The 18,860-nt window shown below is 43.1% G+C and overlaps 1 protein-coding gene across 1 annotated transcript; it reads left to right on the top strand.

Annotated features, from left to right (window-relative positions):
• The first annotated feature begins 688 nt into the window (after positions 1 to 688).
• On the top strand, positions 689 to 17,896 carry CD2 (CD2 molecule). The gene is made up of 5 exons (XM_054974328.1): positions 689 to 870; positions 3,341 to 3,640; positions 10,538 to 10,795; positions 13,998 to 14,117; positions 16,268 to 17,896. Exons 1-5 carry the CDS (start codon positions 810 to 812, stop codon positions 16,477 to 16,479), a joined length of 951 nt encoding a protein of 316 aa, XP_054830303.1. The 5' UTR covers positions 689 to 809; the 3' UTR covers positions 16,480 to 17,896.
• The last annotated feature ends 964 nt before the right edge of the window (positions 17,897 to 18,860 follow it).

The raw sequence follows: 18,860 nt of genomic DNA, 5'->3' as shown, positions 1-18,860 counted from the left end.
TGCCATGTTTGAGTAATTTGTGTGTGAGACAGTGTGAGTGCGCGCGAATGTGCATAATGTGAAGACTTTTATTTCGCCCAGGCTTTTGAGTGACTTTTTTTTCCTTTTCCCTTGAAATAAATCGTGGATCATTGTACTCGGTGTTCTGATTTCTTATGAATTCTGTATTAGCTGCTGTTTTAAGCAAGTTCTGCCATCCTTTTTATTGCTACCTTTTGCAATGGTTGCTTCTGCTTTACATTATTGTGCCATGGTTTTTCTGATAGTGTAGACAGAGTCATTTCAGCATTACTTTTGCACCATTCCTTATACTTCATTGCTGGAAACATAACTTTATATTCCCTTCTCTGGAATATCTGTAGGGTTCCAGTGGTATCAGAGCATTGCAGAAAACAGCAGTTTCAAGAGGATGCTTTAAGTGCTGCTAGTCACTCAAAAGCCTGGAGCGGCATGTTTTAAAGAACAGAGCAGGTGAACCCACAGTTGTCACTCTCTCGAAGTTAGGGAGATTTCAATATCAGCTTCCTCGCAAAGCATTGTACATTTATATTGCAGGTGGGGGTGGGGGGAATTTAACAAACTTGAAACAAAAAGGGAAAAAGTTGCAAAAGTGTCTCTCCATAGCTTGTATACTGTTGCAAATGAGAGCCACAAAACCAGCTGACCCTGCTATATTGTATGTGCGTGGAGGAATGCTAGAAAGGGAGGAAGCAAACGGGGTATGCTGTGGCAACTGACGACCAACTAGATCTTCGTCCTCAAAACACAGCATCTCTCTTTCCCGAAACACAAGAAATTAAACCTTGAAAATGAATGTGGGCAACTTTTTGCTAATTAAATTCCTGCTGACCGTCTCCTTTGGCCTGAACGGTAAGTGTGCAACCATTTCTCCACTTACTGTTCTCACTGGCCGTCATGAATGGATAACCAACATTTTAAAAGTATGGCAAATCCTTTGCTCCCAGGAAAGCTGGAAGTTCTGTCTAGGTAGGCTGCAATTTAGCGCAACTAGAATTTGAAAATGTGAATTTAGGATTGCAATAGTAGTTTGCTGTAGGGATGACATTTTATCAATCCGCTGTGAGTAAAACTTGACAATTTCAGACATCCAGGAGTCTAATTCAGATATAGTCACTTGTCTGCTAAGTTACATTATATAGTATAGTAAGCAGAAGGAATCCATGTATCACCAACACGGCTTTGGATTTGCCATTAAAGAGAATACGGACACAATTCATAGTGAAATGTTAGTGCACAGCTCCTGTTTATTTAATAGGACCCATGAAAGAAAACATCCAAGTGCAAGGTGGAATGAGTTTATGTATGTACATTATCCACAGTATGGGCTTTGTGGGAAAGGACTTCATTTTCATCTGTAGTTCAGAACTTATCTAGTGTGAGTCTTCCCCTTCAAACAAAGAAGGTAGATGATGGGACTGCAAGATCCTTGTGTTGCAATCCACAGCCAGAACCAATAACCACTGTCTGGTAGATGGTTTATGTAAAGGGACATCAGGGTGCACTAGATTTTGCTGGATTTAAGAGGAGAATGTCCTCTGTGAAGCCTGTCACTGGAAAGGCAATGCTGGAAACTAATCATTCACAGCCTCACCTTTCCCTTGGCAAAATACAGGAAAACAACTCTTTACAATGAACTTAAAGTTCTTCATATAGAGGAATTCACACAGTTCACATGTATTCACCACACAGGTTGCAAGCTTTCATCGGTTTAACTAGTAAATTAAAAAACTAAAGTTGTAGTTGATTAACTTGGCACAGGCAAATTTAAACAGGGACTGCAGATTTTAGTCTTTTACTGAGTGTTTAATGGCATACTCATTGGTTTTTTACTTCTGATGCTTTAGTGTAACAAATCCTGCAAAGTAGTTATTCCTTCAACCAGAGTATATCACTTTTATTAAATTAAGTTACTTAATGCTTCCTTCAGCATCTTTTTTAAAAAGAGCACCTATATTGAGATTTTACCTGTCCTGGATGGCCTAGGCTAACCTGATTTCATCAGATCTCAGGAGCTAAGTAGGGCTGGCCCCATTTTAGTATTTGGATGAGAGACCACCCAGGAAGTCCAGGGTTGCAACACAGAGGCAGGTCATGGCATTGGCAACCCACTTCTGAATGTCTTGAAAACCCTGTGATTTGACGGCACTTTCCAACACTGTAATGAGATCTATATAAATTTCCTTTAGGTATATTTGTAAATAACTAACCCATTAAAATGGCAGAGGACCAATTATTATCTTTCATTGGGTGATAGTCTTAATTTATATCCATAACTTTAATTAAAAATAAATTGACATACTTATTGACATTTCAGTACTTCATTTTTTACCTATAAAGCACTTGTCTATCACCTGCGTATATATGACATCATAGGCTGATTCTGCACATGTTGGATAATGCACTTTAAATGCACTTTATCAATTGTTTGAGGTGGATTTTTTGTTCCGCACACAAAAAAATCCATTCCAAATGATCTATAAAGAGGATTGGGAGTGCATTATCCAACATGTGCGGAATCAGCCATAATAGAGTAATATCATTTGTTGAAAGGATTACTTTGAAGTAAATTATTTCAGAATTGAAGCTGTTGTACAAGTTTATTGTTTATGTAAAAGAAAAGTATTTGAATTACAAGTAAATATTACTAGTGAAGTTATCATAGGAAAATGGCAGAGGAATGCAGGTACTGAAATATAACAGACATGGAGCAGTTTAAGTATCAGACACATCCATAGTCAATGTATCAACATGAAGCAGCTCTGCCATTATTAATGTTATTGTAAAATGGCATTTACCTCCTCCCCTTTAATTTCAATGTAGCAGCTACAGATACAGTCTGGGGCAAAAGTTTCCTGTGTTTTGAGGGATCTAAGACTTATTTTGTTTACTATTTATGTTCTTCATTTATACCCCACTTTTCTCCTCAATGGGGATCCAAAGCAGTGTACATCATTCTCCTCAAAATAGCCCTGTGAGGTAGGTTAGGCTGAAAGTATGTGACTGGCCCAAGGTCACCCATCAAGCTTCTATGGCAGAGTGGGGATTTGAACAGATCCTAGTTTGCCACTGTAACCACCACGCGAGATTTGCTATGTCAGAATTCCTTACTGACTCCTCCAGATTACAGCTACTGTATTAAAACTGGGTGTTCGTTTCTTTGGAAGTTTGAAATGAAAAGTCTCCTTATCATTCCTCAATGGCATGAGATACACGGTGAAAATGAGAAATTTTAACCATTGGGGCAGCAGGTAGCGGCTATACCTCTTTAAATCTTTAGAATATAGTCTGAATAAATCTATGTAATTGTTCTATTTTGCAGGTGCTGTGGCTTGTGATAATGTGGTTTATGGTGTTCTTAATCATTCAGTTCATCTGTGCGCTTCTGTCCCACAAGGCATACCACGTAATGTATACTGGAAGAGGGGCGCAAAACCCCTTGTACGTTTCAAATCTCATGGTGGTTCAAACAAGACTCGGGCTGAGAGGAACTACTTATTTCCTAATGGAACCTTGAAAATTGAAAGATTGGTGGAGGGTGATGCTGCAAATTACACAGTGCAGATATTCGATGAAGACGGGATTTTAAAATCAGAAAACACAATTACTTTGCATATTGTGGGTGAGTCCAACGCTATGCTTGGCCCAGTATCTCCATGCCAGTTGGAGGGCATTTTTAGTTGCCTTTCCTTCTTTGCCTCTAGGTTAGTTTCCCTACATCCTCTCTCATAGCTCTATGTTGCTTCCATGGGTTAGCATAGAATTTTTAAAACAATAATTACTGTTAGTACATGATTATTTATTTGACTGTATGCTGTTTGATATTGCTATAATTTTAACATCTAGTCAGCCATTGGTTTCACCAAAAGGAAGCTGAGACGATGCCACAGTGGAAGCCAAAGTTGGAGGTGATATTAAATTTAAAAGAGACTGGTTATTGTTTGGGATGGTGTCAGTGTATCTCGTAAATAAACTAAGCAAGCTCAGTATTTCAATAAAATTATAGCCTCGTCAACATCAGTGAATGGACGTACATCCTGCATGTATGTGCGTACATCTGTTTGTAGGAAAAAGCCAATGTTTGTTAACTTTACAATTGAAACCAGGGACTAGTACCTGGATAAATGTGGGGCTGGAGGAAAACAGGCCACAAATTTATTGGTTACAGCCACCACAACATTGGTAAAGCTTAGGGCACGAATCCAAGCATCTAACAACTCACCTGCCATTCAATGGCACCCCTGCCAGCCCACCTGCCTGGAGCCAGTTTAGAGTTCCCAGGTCCCTATACCTTTCCAGCAGGGTGGGGCAGACCCAGGACTTACTGGGAGTCATCTTCTTGCACATGTGTGAAGCACGTGTGCCCTCATGGTGAGACATGATGAAGTCACTTCTCGGGAAGTGATGTCATCATGCTAGCTATGGGTGTGCTCCGACATTGAGCCAATTTAGCCCATTTGTGACAAAATTGGCCCCAGCGAAGCAAGGGAGCACACCTGCAGCTGGCACAATGACATTACTTCGAGAAGTGATGTCATTGTGTCCTGCTGGGATCATGCTTGGTGAATGCTTTCTTGTGTTGCCTGTTGGTGGCAGGCGATTGCTGGGGGGGGGAGGGTTGCCAGCTCCCACCAATCGCTAATGATCAGTGGGCAATTGGGCAAGCCCCAGGGAGATGGCTCACAACCAGTGGGCAACTGGGAAGCCTAAGCCAACTGTGGGGATGGCAGTGTGATTCCCACCTAGGTGTGGCTGCACCATGGTTTGACTCCATCAGGGAGTGAAGCCAGATGATAGCCCCCAAACTGGCCATGTCCTCCCATGGCTTCCCCCAAGATCCCTTAAAGGGACCTCTAAAATAGGATGAGATGGCAAGCTGGTACAGTCTTCCCCAGCTGGATCCAGCCCAATACTCCCCAAACTGCCCAAGTTGTGACAGATATGAGCAAACCTAGCAGGACTCCACACTGCAGTGCCTCAGGAAGGGAGGGAAGGTGAGAAGCAGGAGCAGCCATCTGCTGCCTCATGCCAGGGCACAATGGAACGAGGGCCCAAGGGGGCTGTGTGCTCTGCCCTCCTCTTGCTGCTGCCATGCCTCCCCATGTTGCCAAGCCAACAGGAGTTAGGGACCAGGCACCCAGCAGGGAAGCAGCCTGGGGACTCCCTCCCCAGCTGTCACAGCAGATGAAGCATGCAAGAGTGTGTTTTTTGGCCCCTGAGCCTGGTGGGTGGCTGCCCCTCAGCCACAAACCAACATCTCAGTAAGTTGGGAAACTTCGTTTTGCATTCATGCTTACATGTACATGAGAATTACATATTTTAAAAAATTAGGTTACATTCTAAAATTAAAATTTTAGAATTACATTCTAAAAATTACATTCTATACGGAGGGGGGAGGATGGAGCAGGCTCCCTGCAAGCCACTCACTGGGGCTGGGGGTGCTAACTGGGGCTGCTATGTTTTCTCCTCAGGCAGACCCTCTGAGATGCCTGAAGATATGGATGGGTAGCAAGTGACCTTTTTCAGACCCTAATAGGTGCTTGGGCAGTATTCCAAAATGAGGCCAACTCATGCCTACGTCCCTGTGTAAGTCGTAGGCTTCTGGATGAATCCCACCTGAAAGGCTTAACTCTGGGGAACGTCAGCTGTAGGGACCTAATCCTGCTTTCCTGGAGTACACGTGGTGTAAACAAGTCTGCAAATAATTTTTGCTCAAGGCAAACTCTAGGCGGTGGCTGGTCTGCTTCTGGCCTGCCCACTTCCAGCTTTAACTTCTAAACTCCCTACCACCACTGCCATGGATTCACACATGGCGAAGAGGTCTATAACAAGCAATCCTGTCATGGTTGCAGTTCAATCCAGCAAAGACTGAGTTCTCCAACTAAAACTTCTGCAGATTCTGAGTCCAACTTTTCTGAGTCCTGATGCTTGAACAAAGCCTGGATGGATTCTTGGACAAAGTCATTTTCTAGCAAGATTTGTGTATCGTTCCTTTTCTCATGGTCTCTCATTTTCCCCAGGCATGCTGCTTTAGGCTAAGCCTGTAGGACAGACTGATCCACAGAAACCAGAATCCTAGTTTGCAACAATATTTTGATCTTATTTTCTATCCCTGATGCTTTATTTAATATCCAGTCTCTTAAACATTTTTGTCAAATTCAAAAGCATTTTCACTATTTTGTAACTTTCAATTAGTTCTACTAATACGTTACCCATTAGAGTTAGAAATTCCTGGAGATTTGGGAGCTGTGCTTGGGGATGGCAGTGTATGAAGATGAGAGGAAATTCAGCAGAGATATGATCCTATCCCCAGGGCCTGATCGAGGGGGGCAAGGGGGGTAGTTTGCCCCCGGCGCCACCAGGGAGGGGGTGCCGGGAGCAGCTGCCAGCTGCCGGGAGCGCGTGGGTGGCAGCGTGGGCAGCCCGCCCCAGCCCGCCATGCTACCTTTTGCCTGCCTCGCAGGACAGGGGGCAGCCAGCTTGCTGCACGCCCCCTGTCCTGCAAGGCAGGCAAAAGGCAGTGCAGGGGGCTGCAAGGCCGCCCGTGCCATTTGCCTGCCCCGCAGGACAGGGGGCGGCCGGCCACCTCCTGTCCTGCAGGGAGGCAAATGGTGCGGGCAGCTTCCCAGCCCCGCACGCTGCCTCCGCCGGCGCACCGCATGGGTGGCACACTCCACCCTGCATGATGACATCACAGAGGTGGTCAGACTAGGGTTGCCCTGGGTGCCAGCAACCCTAGTTCCAGCCCTGCCTATCCCACAAGGTCTGTGCTCCAAAGCTGCCAGTTTCTCTAGGGAAACAGATATCTGGAGTGTGGAGATAAGCTGCAATTTCAGTTAAACCTCAGATACCACCTTGAGGTTGGTAACTCTAGCCATTAGTGTCTGCTTCTTTGAATAATGTGTTTTTTGTAAGTAGGTACTGCTGACAGGCTGATTTTATGTTTGATTATTTCAGAAATAAATTGTACTGTGGCCCATTTTAGAGTGGTTTAAAAAGCTATAGTGGTTTGTGGCATGCACCAAGAAAATTTCCGTTTCAGTTTTAGGGGTTCTGGAATAATTCCATTACATTGCTAGTTTGTTCCAAGGCAGCCGATGCCAGCTTGGAACTGATTCATTTGTGGGGTTTTTTTTTGTTTCCATAAGTTTTGGCCTATTGCATGTGCACTGGCCACACATACACAAACAAACACTGTTCTTTTGTGAGGGGATGAGGAAGCAAGGTTCTGGGGCAGCTGCAGAAGGCAAGTGTTGACGGGTGGAGCAGTGACAGAGGGACATTCCCAAGTAGGAGAATGCTCCAATCAGTGCAGTTCAGCAACATTAAAAACAATCCTCCATGTTCACTTTTTTCTTTTTCTATAGTCACTAATTACCTCTGAATTCTGCTGTTGCCTGTTGTTGGTGTTTCCTTGTTCTTTGTAGTTTTGTTCTCACGAGGGGAGATCCAAATTTTTCCTTTTGATGCTCAGTGTCTCACTGTAAAATGGGGAATTCTTTCTGCCAATCTTCTCCATTGCCCAACTGCAGTCAGGCAGAATGATTGGCTGAATTCCCCTGCCTCTACCAAAACAGACCTATGTTTTCCTCATAAGTTTTCGTTTTGCTGTGGAGTCAGGCAGGATTGTTTTTGAAAGGGGACAGTAGGTACGCATTTGCCATTTGACTCAAAAAGAGAGAATCCTGAAAGACTATGGAAACAATTCTAAACAGGTCTACCTCAGATGTAAGTCCTATGTTAGTCAATAGTACTTACTCCCAGGGAACTGTCTTTGAAATTGCAGCCTATAATTGAAGTCTCCCTTCCAAACATTTCCAAAGCTGATAAGAGGAGTCTCCAATTGGCAGGGTGTGAGACAATGCCATTTCTTGGGTAGCAACAGGGTGGGGTGGGGGGAAGAATCACTCAAGTACACTGTGTTCATTCCCCCTTCCCATCAACAGAGCTAATTAGTAATGTACAGTCTCTCTCTCCTTGGGATCTGATTGGCACTGTGGAAAACAAACTTCTGCCCTGTGAGGTGAGCCCAGTTTATATTTTTGGTGGGAGGGACTCATTACAATTTAATGAGCTTTAATGAGCCGAACCAGCAATTTCTGTGTGTATTTCGGCTTGTTTTTTCTATTATGCACTCTCCTAACGGCTATAGCATTTTAAAGGGGGGGGGGGGCGTATGCAGGGCATCTATCTACACCTCACATAGTTCAGGGAAACAGGCTTGAAATTATCTTGTTTTATCTTCACAGAATCATGTGAAGTAGGATAGGTTGAGACATAATGAGTAATCTGAGTTTGCTGGCTGAATCAGGTTAGAAACTCCTGCCCCTAAATCCTGTTTGGTTTTGTATGGACTGAAGATAGAGTGTGTTTGGCCTTAGGCTTCTTTTGTCAAGGCTAAACGTTTCCCCACATCAACTAATTCGCCACACATTGTCATGCTAAAGGTGCCGAGAGGGTTTATTCACTAAAAAGAGAAGTTCTGAAACTTGTATAAAGTCATCTGTTCTCCGACCTCAGAAGTATGGTATTGCCTTTGCTTATTTAAGGTTAAACTAAAGTTACTCTGCATGCATTCTGGGGCCCAACACATACACAGCATGACATTCCAGCCTACTATTGTGTGTGGCAAGCTTTTTAGTCATCCTTAGGGTTGTCAGTTCTGGGTTGGGAAATTCCAAAACAGCCATTTCCCGCAGGGGAACTGATCTCTGTGGCCTGAAGATCAGTAATAATTCTAGGAGATCTCCAGCCACCACCTGGAGGTTGGCAATGCTATCTGCTATCTCAGTGCCCTGAGGGGAATCCTGGAGAAACAAAAATGCTGAATATTCAAACAAGGAGCTGACCTTTACTATTTTTGTCATTAGACTCAGTCTGTTCTCCCCTGCCACAAAGTAAAAAAAACTGTGATCTAAGAGAATGGCCTAGAAGGCAGGGTTGCTGTAAGGGTCAGATCAATAGAGTTGTGATACTGTCCTTCTCTCCACACACATGGCTATAAGGATATCCTGTACATAACAGGGCGGAGGATGTCATTTTGTCCTCTGCCTTAGACAGCAAAATATCTTGAGGCAACACTGGCTATCCCTCTGGCATTTTTCCTCTTTTTCATTTCCCATCTCAGAAAGATATCCTCAAATTTGTCACAGAGAGGCAGATACCTGGACTAATACCTCTGCCTCTGGACTATTATCCGTGGTCCTTCACCTTTAATCCACCTCTCTCCACCAAGTATGCAACATTGTCATTATATACCCTCTCCAAGCCTCAAGTACAACTTAGGACATAAAAGGAGTACCCCAGATAAGACTTTGCTTATTTATCTCTTTTATGATACATAAAAATGAGATACACAGATCTCAGGCATATATTCTCTGAAATCCTTTAGCCTGATAGCCATCATTCGATCCATTAATTACATGTGATTTCTTTTTTTTTAAAAGGGCCTGGGAACAAAATCCAGGATCCGAGATTTAATCCTTGGAGCGGGGTTAGTAGTATAATGCAACCCTCTTTTGCTGGTTATCAGAAGCCATTGCAAGTGGGAAGAAAAGGTTGCCTAAAATCCCAAACCGACTCCTATTTGCTCATTTGCATTCAGATTGCCCACCAGGGAGTCCATGTAGCTTTCATTAAGCATCAGTGGCTTAGATCTCTTCGACTAAACCATGACAGATAACCACACTGGGTTTTTCAGTAATAACCAGGGCTTTTTTTCAGGTGGAACGGAGTTCCAGAACCTCTTGAAAATGGTCACATGGCTAGTGGCCCCGCCCCGTGATCTCCAGACAGAGGGGAGTTTAGATTGCCCTCCGTGCCATGGTGTGGAGGGCAATCTAAACTCCCCTCTGCCTGGAGATCAGGGGGCGGGGCCACCAGCCATGTGACCATTTTCTCCTAGGGCAACCTACTGAGTTCCACCACCTCTTTTTCCAGAAAAAAAGCCCTGGTAATAACCCCTTTTGTTCAGACGATTTGGACTGTTCTTCCAAATTATCCCCTAGCTTAACTAATAAGATATGATCTCAATGCTGGTAGATGAGATTTGACTTTTTCAGGTGGAGGGTTTTGGAACTGGAGATCTTCTTCTTGGCTGTTGAACATTCCTTAATATAAATTAAATAATCATCCAGATAATTTTGATTGTTCAGTACATAGGCACTGTGTACCCAATTATTACATAATATCTTCCTTCCAGAAAGTGCTTCTGTTGTGGGTAAATACATTTTTCTGAAATAGGCTTATATGGAATTTATTGAGCTTTTTAAAAAAAAACTGTTAATGTTATATGCCATTTTTGCCCACCTGTCTCTCTGCATTGCTGTTTCCTGGCTCCTTTCCTGTATATCCACTTTTTATTTTATTTCATGTATATAAATTAGCTTGCATTTTGGTGAGCTGAATCTCATTGTAAGACATGATCAGATGAAGTTCTTTTGTGCAGTTTTGGTAATCCTCTCAAATCTGTTTTAACCAGCACGACTCTCACAGGTCATTCCTGCTTTTTCTCTTTCAGAACAGTTACCTCAACTGCAGCTCACGTATGAATGTCTCAAGAAAATGCTGACTTGTGAGGTGAAATACAATAAGAAGCCAATGCCCACCTTTAAATTGTTTCAAGAAAAGGAAGAGCAGAAGAACATTCCAAAACCCAAATATGTTAATAATGCCTGGAAAGTAACACATCCACTAAAAAACTCTCTTGGGAAAAGCCGTTGCGAGGCTTCCATTAGCACCAACCTGCAAAAAGCTGAGATACAACTCAGCTGCTCAGGTACAGAGATAGTACGCTGTAGTATCTCTTAATTGTAAAAAGAAAGGTATATCGTCTGTGAAACAAAGCTTGTTGTAAGTTTGCTAAAGTCAATGTGAAATTGGTGAAACTCTGGTTTAAATCCTACAGTTCTCATTTAAGCAGCTTATGATCTCAGCCATTTGTAGAAGCCTGTGCATTGTGCAACACAGAGGAAAAGTAGTTTGGAACCAAGGGATCACTTGAGTCACAGGAGCATAAACAGAGATCAGTATTGGTCAGTGTGCCTCGACCACTCAGTTCCCCATACTTGCCATAAAAACAAGTTGTGAGCTCTCAATTCCCATCACAATCATAGCGGTTTCTGGGACAGTTCAGCAGTAGAAACGCAATGTCCTGCCTACCTATCACCATCCTTCTCCACTTCTGCCTCACTTTCTGGGCCTTGCCTGGAAGCTGGAACAACTAATCCTCTTTTCTCCATCCAGTGTTTTAAAAAACAGTCACAATCCATGCATGTCCTATTTTTGTTTGTTTGTTAAGAATATTTGTATGCTGCCTCTTAGGGCAGCCAACTTCAACTTGGGAAATTCATGGAGATTTTTGCGGGGTGGGGCAGGGGGGAGGAGGAGCCTAGGGAGTGTGGAGTTTGAGGAGGGCTTAGTGAAGAGGTGATTTCATAGAGTACACCCTTTGAAGGTGCCATTCCTTCCAGGGAAATAGATCTCTGAAGTCTGGAGATCAGTTGTAATTCTGGGTCTCTCTTAAGAGGCTGACAATCTTACTCCAGAGGTGGCTCACTAAGTGAAAACAATGCAATAAACCACCACAAATCTAATAAGATTACAACAAATCAGGGCCGTGAAACTTACAACAGCCAGCCTAAAGTGATATCTATAAGCAGCCCTCTGGCTAGAAGCAGAGAATAAAAAGAGCTAAAAAAAAAAGATTTGGGTCCAGTAGCACCTTAGAGACCAACAAAACTGACAGGGTGTAAGCTTTCAAGAGTCAAAGCTCCCTTCCAAGGAAGTTTTGAGTCTCGAAAGTTCACACTCTGAAATCTAGTTAGTCTCTAAGGTGCAACTGGACCCAAATTTCCCTCTTCCAGTACAGACCAACAGAACTACCCACCTGAAACGAAAAAAACAAATGAAACCCTTTTGTTCAAAGACTGTAAAATGAAGTGAGCTTGAAAGGAGAAAGGTGCCACCAGCAGAAGAAACCCCATATCTGGTCACCAGCTAACTTACCTCTGCAGGAGGTAGCACTGAGGGCTGGGTTTCGGAAGAGGATCTGAACTGGTAGGCTGGACAGTACAGGAAGAGGTGGTCCTTCAGGCACCCCAGATCCAACCATTTCGGACATTAAAAGTAAGAACCAGCATTCTGAATTGTGCCCAGAAACTAACGAGCAACCAGTGCAAGTCTTCGAGCATAGGGGTGAGTAAGGTCAGCTTGAGCTGGCTGAGCTGAAGCCGAGGGGAGCCTGTTGTAAGATGAAGTCCACATGGGATAGCGGCAGAACAGGCAAGAGGAAAGCATACAGAATGATTTGTTCTCATCTACTGCCCGCTCCCTCCCTCCTTCCCCAGCTGCAAAGAGGTGTTGCTTGCATCATCCTTCAATTGTGACAATAAATCCCTGTATCTAGCCCCCATCAATTGCCTGGCCGCTGCCTCTTCTTGACCCACTAAAGTTTCTGGACAGTTTTCAAAGGCAGCCCCACATAGGGCTCATTCCAGCAATGTAACCTGCTCTGTAGGGATTCCCAAACCCTTATTATACAAAATGCTCCTGAACCCTTCCCACAGCCATCCATCTTCACCATAAGTGGGCAGATGCACTGAGCAGGTCACCAGTGGTGAATGTGTGGCTTAACATGTGAGCATGCACCTGCAGTTTCTCCTGTACAGGACATGTTTTCATGCCTGTTTTGCATTTCTGTTTTATTAAACTACTTCTATCTCATCTTCCTCTGAACCAGACATTTTTTTTTATTTTAGACTCCCTGACACATTCAATCATCCATGGTGTAAATAAAACCAACTTTCTAAAAGACTATTTTACTATTTGCCCTGTTCTTCCAATAACACCACAGCAGGAAATATCCATTAAGAATATTGCCAGAGAGTAGGTTTGAGCACTTAGGGTAAGTTCTAATAATAGTGGTATGACCACTGCCTTCTTGAAAAGCAGGTATTAATCAACATAGAGGGGACATATGCTGTTGTGAAGGTCTTGGATTGATCTACTGGCTGACCTCTTCCAAAGATTAATTTGCTTTTCTTCACTGCAAACAGTACAATTCAGCACTCTTAGTGAGAGAATACACCAGGAAACAGGGCAGACCAAAAGCAATCAAGAAGTAGCACAAAGTGTCAGAACAGGGAGGGGAAGAGAGCAGCCACAATGCTGGTAATCTGTTGCTCAAAGAAAAAGGGATGGCAGACCAGCTCCTTGGCATGGCATGCTCTTTTCTGTGCTGCAGCAACATGTTCTCTGGATCCTTTCTTCCTACTGACAGGAGCTGCTCCTTGAATAAAGAGCAAAAATGAAAAAGAAAAGAAAAGCTTAAAAAGCAAATTATGTTGAAGGGTTCCCCCCCCCCCGCCCGATGCTGACCTGGGGGTGGAGGAAAGCAACTGGAAAAAATTGTTACATTATAGCAGTGAGCAGCATTCAAATGCTGAAATGTCCATATGGAGGACATTGACTGCACTTTCAAATGTAAGCACAGATCTTTAAGGCAATTTCATCCATGCAGTTTTGTGAATTGTGCAGTTTCATCAGCCAAGGACTACGACATCAAGCAATGCCTTGTGAAAATGAAGCAGCTTTCATAATTCAAAAGACCACCTTGTGCTCAAGTCTGTTAATGAAACCTGCTCACAGGTCAGCTATGAGAGCTCATCAGGGGATAATCTGTTCGGAGAGATACATGCACCTGTGAATCAAGGTGCATGTTTGCTAAAAACACAAGGACCTCAAATGCAGGATTGGCTACTCTTTTATGTTTGAGATTTTTAAGAATTTGCTTTAGTTTGTGGCCAGTTTCCCACTTGTTTGAATATGTGGCTGTTTCCAGAGTTTCTGAATTCTGGCATGGTAGTAACTGGCTAGAAGACATGGTCAGCTTTAAGACCATTGTTCATACAGTATCTGCAGTCCGTATACTTGAATATTAAGCTGTTGCTTCTGCGTCTGACTTGTCCTTGTCTTTGCAGGTGAAATAGACATGTTTCTTATCATGTACATTGGAGCAGGTGTTGTTGTTATTGTCATCTTTGTGGCCCTACTTGTATGTTGCATCAGAAAGAAGAAAACCAGAAGACGTGAACTGGAAGGTAAGACATGGTTATCTAGGTATCTCAATCCTAGATGTCATTCTCTTCTTCGCAATCAAATATGTTAAAGCGGTCAGAATTGTGTCCTTTGTGTTCCTTTGGTATATGCCGCCTCATTGCATAGGCTTATTTGTAAGTAAGCTCTTGCAGCTCTTCTTCTGTGTTTGTCCAGGTGCTTCAGGTTATCAGTATTACTTAAACTTGCCAACCTCCTACAGTTTCCCATCTGAGCCAGTTCTTCTACTGCTACTAGTAAACCTCCACCCTAATACCACATTTATTTGGTCTCCATGATCTCCCCTAGAGTGATCCTACTGGGGCCATACGCTACAGTTTTGGGGGGGCGGAATACCCTTTTTCACATTTTTATTTCCAAAACAAATACAAAATATTTACAAAGCAGAGATCAGTATACACACACACACACACTCTCTCTAACTGTAATATAGGAAACAATCCGTCTAATATAAAAGTAAAAAGGAACAACATTATATACCTGAATGCAACCTCTCCTTGCCAACTATACTTATGTGAGTGCCATCAAATTGCAACCAACTTATGACAGCCCCCTCTGCAAAGCAACCCCAGTCTTCCTTGGTGATCTTTTATCCAAGTACTGACTGGGGCAGAACCTGCTTAGCTTCCAAGATCTGAGGAGATCGGGCTATACCATGCCACCTTCCTACCCATTCTTGCCAACTACCATCATTCTAACAAGTCAAATTCTAGCTAAACCATCATAGCTCAGATCTTTACCCAGTATCCTTGTTGCTATACATTACTGATTCTGTTGTTGTTGTTCCAGTATCTAATAAATGGTTGCAGTTGGTACCTTGTCCCAGATTTGTTGGGACTGTCTGATTGTGTGGAAGTTTTGGAGCAAAGTATTTGTTGTCTCTGTGGCTGTAGGGTCCTTCTCGGTAAGGACCAGGGGCTTGTATTAATTGGTAGAAGGCCTAGAGTGCTAGGAATCAGGGTTCATGTTTTAGTGTTAAACATGCTGATAATAGCTAGGGGTTTAATCATGCAGTCCTGGAAATCAGCTAGCTTACCAGATATCCAGGAATGGACTAGGAAGGTCTGGTTTGTGATGCTGATGAATGAATGTTCTGTATATAAATGCATGGTGGTTGTGGAGAATACAAATTATCAGTGAAGTGAAGTGCCAGCCACGGGTCAGGTTCCTCAGATGGGCCTCTTTACAGCTGCTATTTTTTGCTGCTTTTTTAGAAGGATCTGCTACTAGTGTGCATGTGTTTGAGAGCAAGGCTGTCATACCTCCTGCCTCTCTTTGCACACTTGCTGAGAGGAAGAGCTGAATAATGGAGAAGATTCCTTTTCACCACAGGCCTGCCAGTTACTTCTCCCACATTCCGTGGATGTGCAAAACCTCTCCTTTGGCTTCTCTGTATTCCTGTGTCTTGGCCTCACCACTCCCACCAGCTGGTTCTCCAAAGTTTCCCACACATCAGCAGTGTAAGCCCACCCCCACCCCCACCGTGAAGTTATAAGCCTCCTTCTCTGCAATGTTAAGTGACTCTACTGTCGCATGACCTTCTGCCCTATGCTTGCAATTTAGTGGGTCCCATGCTGAGGGTTAAGGAGAAGTGCCAGGTCTGGAAAGCTTGACGACCACTCATGTAATTTGTAGATCTCTTTCCAATCAAATAGGCAGTGTTGTTTGTTCATTCCTTTGCTGTCCCCTGTCTTCATGGGTCCTCCTCTACTTCAAGTCAGGTTGGGTAGTTACCCAAATAGAGTCATTTATTTACAATTCATAGTTGCAGCTGCCTTATATGATGAAACCATTGGTTCATCCAGCTGGATATTTGACAGACAGCATCTTTCAAAGTTTTAGGCAGGGAGTGGTCTATTCCAGCACCTACTACCTGAGGTAGGATCATTTAACAGGAGCTGCCAGGGACTGAACCTGCTGCTTTCAAAGCACACACTCTACTTATTGAGCCACATCCTGAGAAATGAAGCTTCTCGGAGTGTTCAGAGTGCCATGTAAGTGCTATGAAGCTGAAAAGCACTGGAAACTGCTACTTCCTTTTTGTAAGTTCACCATCAACTGTGGTATTGCATTGCTGCACAATATTAAATCCTGTTATCACTTGGTCACTGATAGCATAGAGTTTTTATTGCAGATGAAGAAAGACAACTGCAGGCTGCAAAAGAAGCACTGAAATATCGGAAACTTCCCCAGCCTCCAATTCATGCTGCACCGAGTGAGCCACATCATCAGCAAAGGCAGCCACAACCACCACCTCATGCTGCAGTGCAGCAACAGCCAGCCCCGCCCCTGCCCAGGCCTCGTCCTCAACAGAAGCCACCACGGCGCATGAAGGAAAAGCTGTAAACACACAGATGCTGTTGGATGCTGTCCCGTTTCCTGTGCTGGCAAAAACTTGACGGCCAATTACAAGATTTCCACTTTTGCAGCACGGTTTCCATTAAATCAACTGTTCCATGGATCGGCTTATATCCATCAGCCTAAGGAGAAACTCAGTGACATCAATAAAAAAACCAGCAGTGGTCCATTCTTGTCTTGATAGTTAATCCACAATATGGACAATGAGCTCTGGGTCTGATTTCCTCTTCCACATAATTTTGATATAGTTTACCTTTTGCCATCTTCTGATAGAATATGTTGTATCTGCTTCCTTTTACCTCTGAACTGATCCATTTGCCATACCCATGTTTCGGAGGCAGGGAGGAACATGTCCGTTTTCCAGTTTCAAGGATGTTTCATTCAGAATGTATTCCCATGTGTTTCTCATATAGTGTGCACAATATGCAGCATCAGAGGACAGATGAAACTGGACAGCTTTAAGGCAAGGAAGGACAATGAGTAAGCAAAGTTAGGATCACCTTAGAAGTCTTGTTGATTTTAATAGGAATTGGGCATGACTTAATGGCTGTATCTCTGTACAGTAGACCCTTGCCATTCATGACTTGAAATCTCACTTATTCACAGTTTGCAGCCCGATCATGTAAAACAATCTTCAGTCTGTTTTTACTCCCACTGTTCCATCATTATAATCAATAATCATTTATCCATTAATGCCAGGAGGCAGTCAGGATCTGATTTTCCAATTCACAGTGATTCTAGAAGTGGATCCCCCATGAGTGGTAAGGTATTCTTTCTCTCTAATGGCAGCACTTATCCATCCCTATAGAAAAACACAGTTTAGCTGTGCACCAGGTCATGTGTGCTGATCACGATCTGGCCACAGTTCTATTGTGGCAATTACCGTTCATGAACCATAGCCCACTTCATCAGATGCAACAGAATGGGTTCTTGTCCACAACAGCTTTTGCTACAATATCCTAGTTAATCTACAGATTCCTAGTAGATTTCTGGAATTCATGGTTCTGAGGGCTGGCTATATCAGATTGCTCTGCTTTCATCCTTATTTTCCAGTTTGGAGGCATTTGCCAATACGAAGGATCTTGAATGCCAGACTTGAGAATGAACCCCGGACACTGCTGGGGGTTCCTTGGAGGGGGGGCGGGGGCGGGATCCTGCTACCATTTTCAGAGAGCCCTGATCCTGCACCCACACTCTGATTCTTGGCCAGCAATTTGGTATTGTGGAGAAAACTAGGAATCTTGTCAAGATGCCTCCTGTTGTTAATATACCCATTACTCTGACACAGGTATCATAGGATGACCTTGCTGTGGTGACTTTGTTTAGTGTTTTCCTCAGGGTATAGAAACCTCACTGATTCCATATGCCTGTGTTTTACATTTTATTCTATGTTTGATATATTAGACTATAAATAAAAGTTAACAGATGAGTTGGAAGTCTGATACCTTGAATTCAACATGTGTTATGAAATCTGAGGGGGCAAAATGCAAATTTGTTCTCCTTGAGGCAGTTTTTCCATTGGACTATATTTCCATACAGCTGCAGCCCCCCACCCTGAACCTTGTTGTATACGCAGGAGCTTATGGGAAATTGTAGGTGTTGATCTTTACGTAAGTATTCACATTTTTACAGCTTAGGGAACAGATTTCACACCTAGGCTGAAAGAAGAAAAATGATATGCATCCAATGTCAATGTTGTAAAACAGTAAGGCACTACATTCAAAACATCTTTATGACAGAGGCAGTAGCTTTAAAACTATTTTCTCGGAAAGAATACAAATGATCAGTACTGAGGAACAATAATTCCAGAGGGGTAGCCATGGTAGTCTGTTGCAGCAAAAATAAGACCTTTTTTTCTAGTATAAACTTTTGGGAACTAGGGCCTGCTTCTTCAAATGCAATGAGAGGATCATCACTATGCAGACATTTTATATAGGGGCATGAAAAAAAGACAGCAGCTCAAGGAGCTGTGAAATGCAGGAAGTACAGGGTGAAATGTGTAAAATGCAAATCTAAACAAGAAAAATGCAGACATTCACTAATTAAGCAAAGCTCTTGCCGTGATGCTGATAATTACAAGTGTTTCTACATCATTTAAAAGGGCCTCCTCTTCTAATTTCTGACCTCCCGTACCTTACTGACAAAGTTCTTTATGATCCACAGATATAGAGAGCAGCTGTTCTCAATATGCTTCATTCATTCAATCCATCAAGGCATTCTACCGCCTTTCAGATATTACCCTACAAATGGGCAAGATCAATAACCTTCCTTACCTGAAAGCTCCCTGGTGAAAGCTTCCTTTCTTAGGAAATCAGAAAGGCTCCAGAACTGTTATAATTGCACAAAAGGTATAAAACAGAGTTTTTCAA

Source organism: Eublepharis macularius, chromosome 3, assembly GCF_028583425.1.
Source record: "Eublepharis macularius isolate TG4126 chromosome 3, MPM_Emac_v1.0, whole genome shotgun sequence".
Taxonomy (NCBI): domain Eukaryota; kingdom Metazoa; phylum Chordata; class Lepidosauria; order Squamata; family Eublepharidae; genus Eublepharis; species Eublepharis macularius.
Note: the sequence above shows the minus strand (reverse complement) of the source record. Positions and strands in the feature narration are given on the sequence as shown.

What these genes read in the sequence shown, in the direction of transcription:
- CD2 (XM_054974328.1), top strand. Translation starts at nt 810, where the DNA reads ATGAATGTGGGCAACTTTTTGCTAATTAAATTCCTGCTGACCGTCTCC. An exon ending in CGTCTCCTTTGGCCTGAACG is followed by an intron (nt 871 to 3,340) that starts GTAAGTGTGCAA and finishes TCTATTTTGCAG; the next exon opens with GTGCTGTGGCTTGTGATAAT. An exon ending in GATACAACTCAGCTGCTCAG is followed by an intron (nt 10,796 to 13,997) that starts GTACAGAGATAG and finishes TTGTCTTTGCAG; the next exon opens with GTGAAATAGACATGTTTCTT.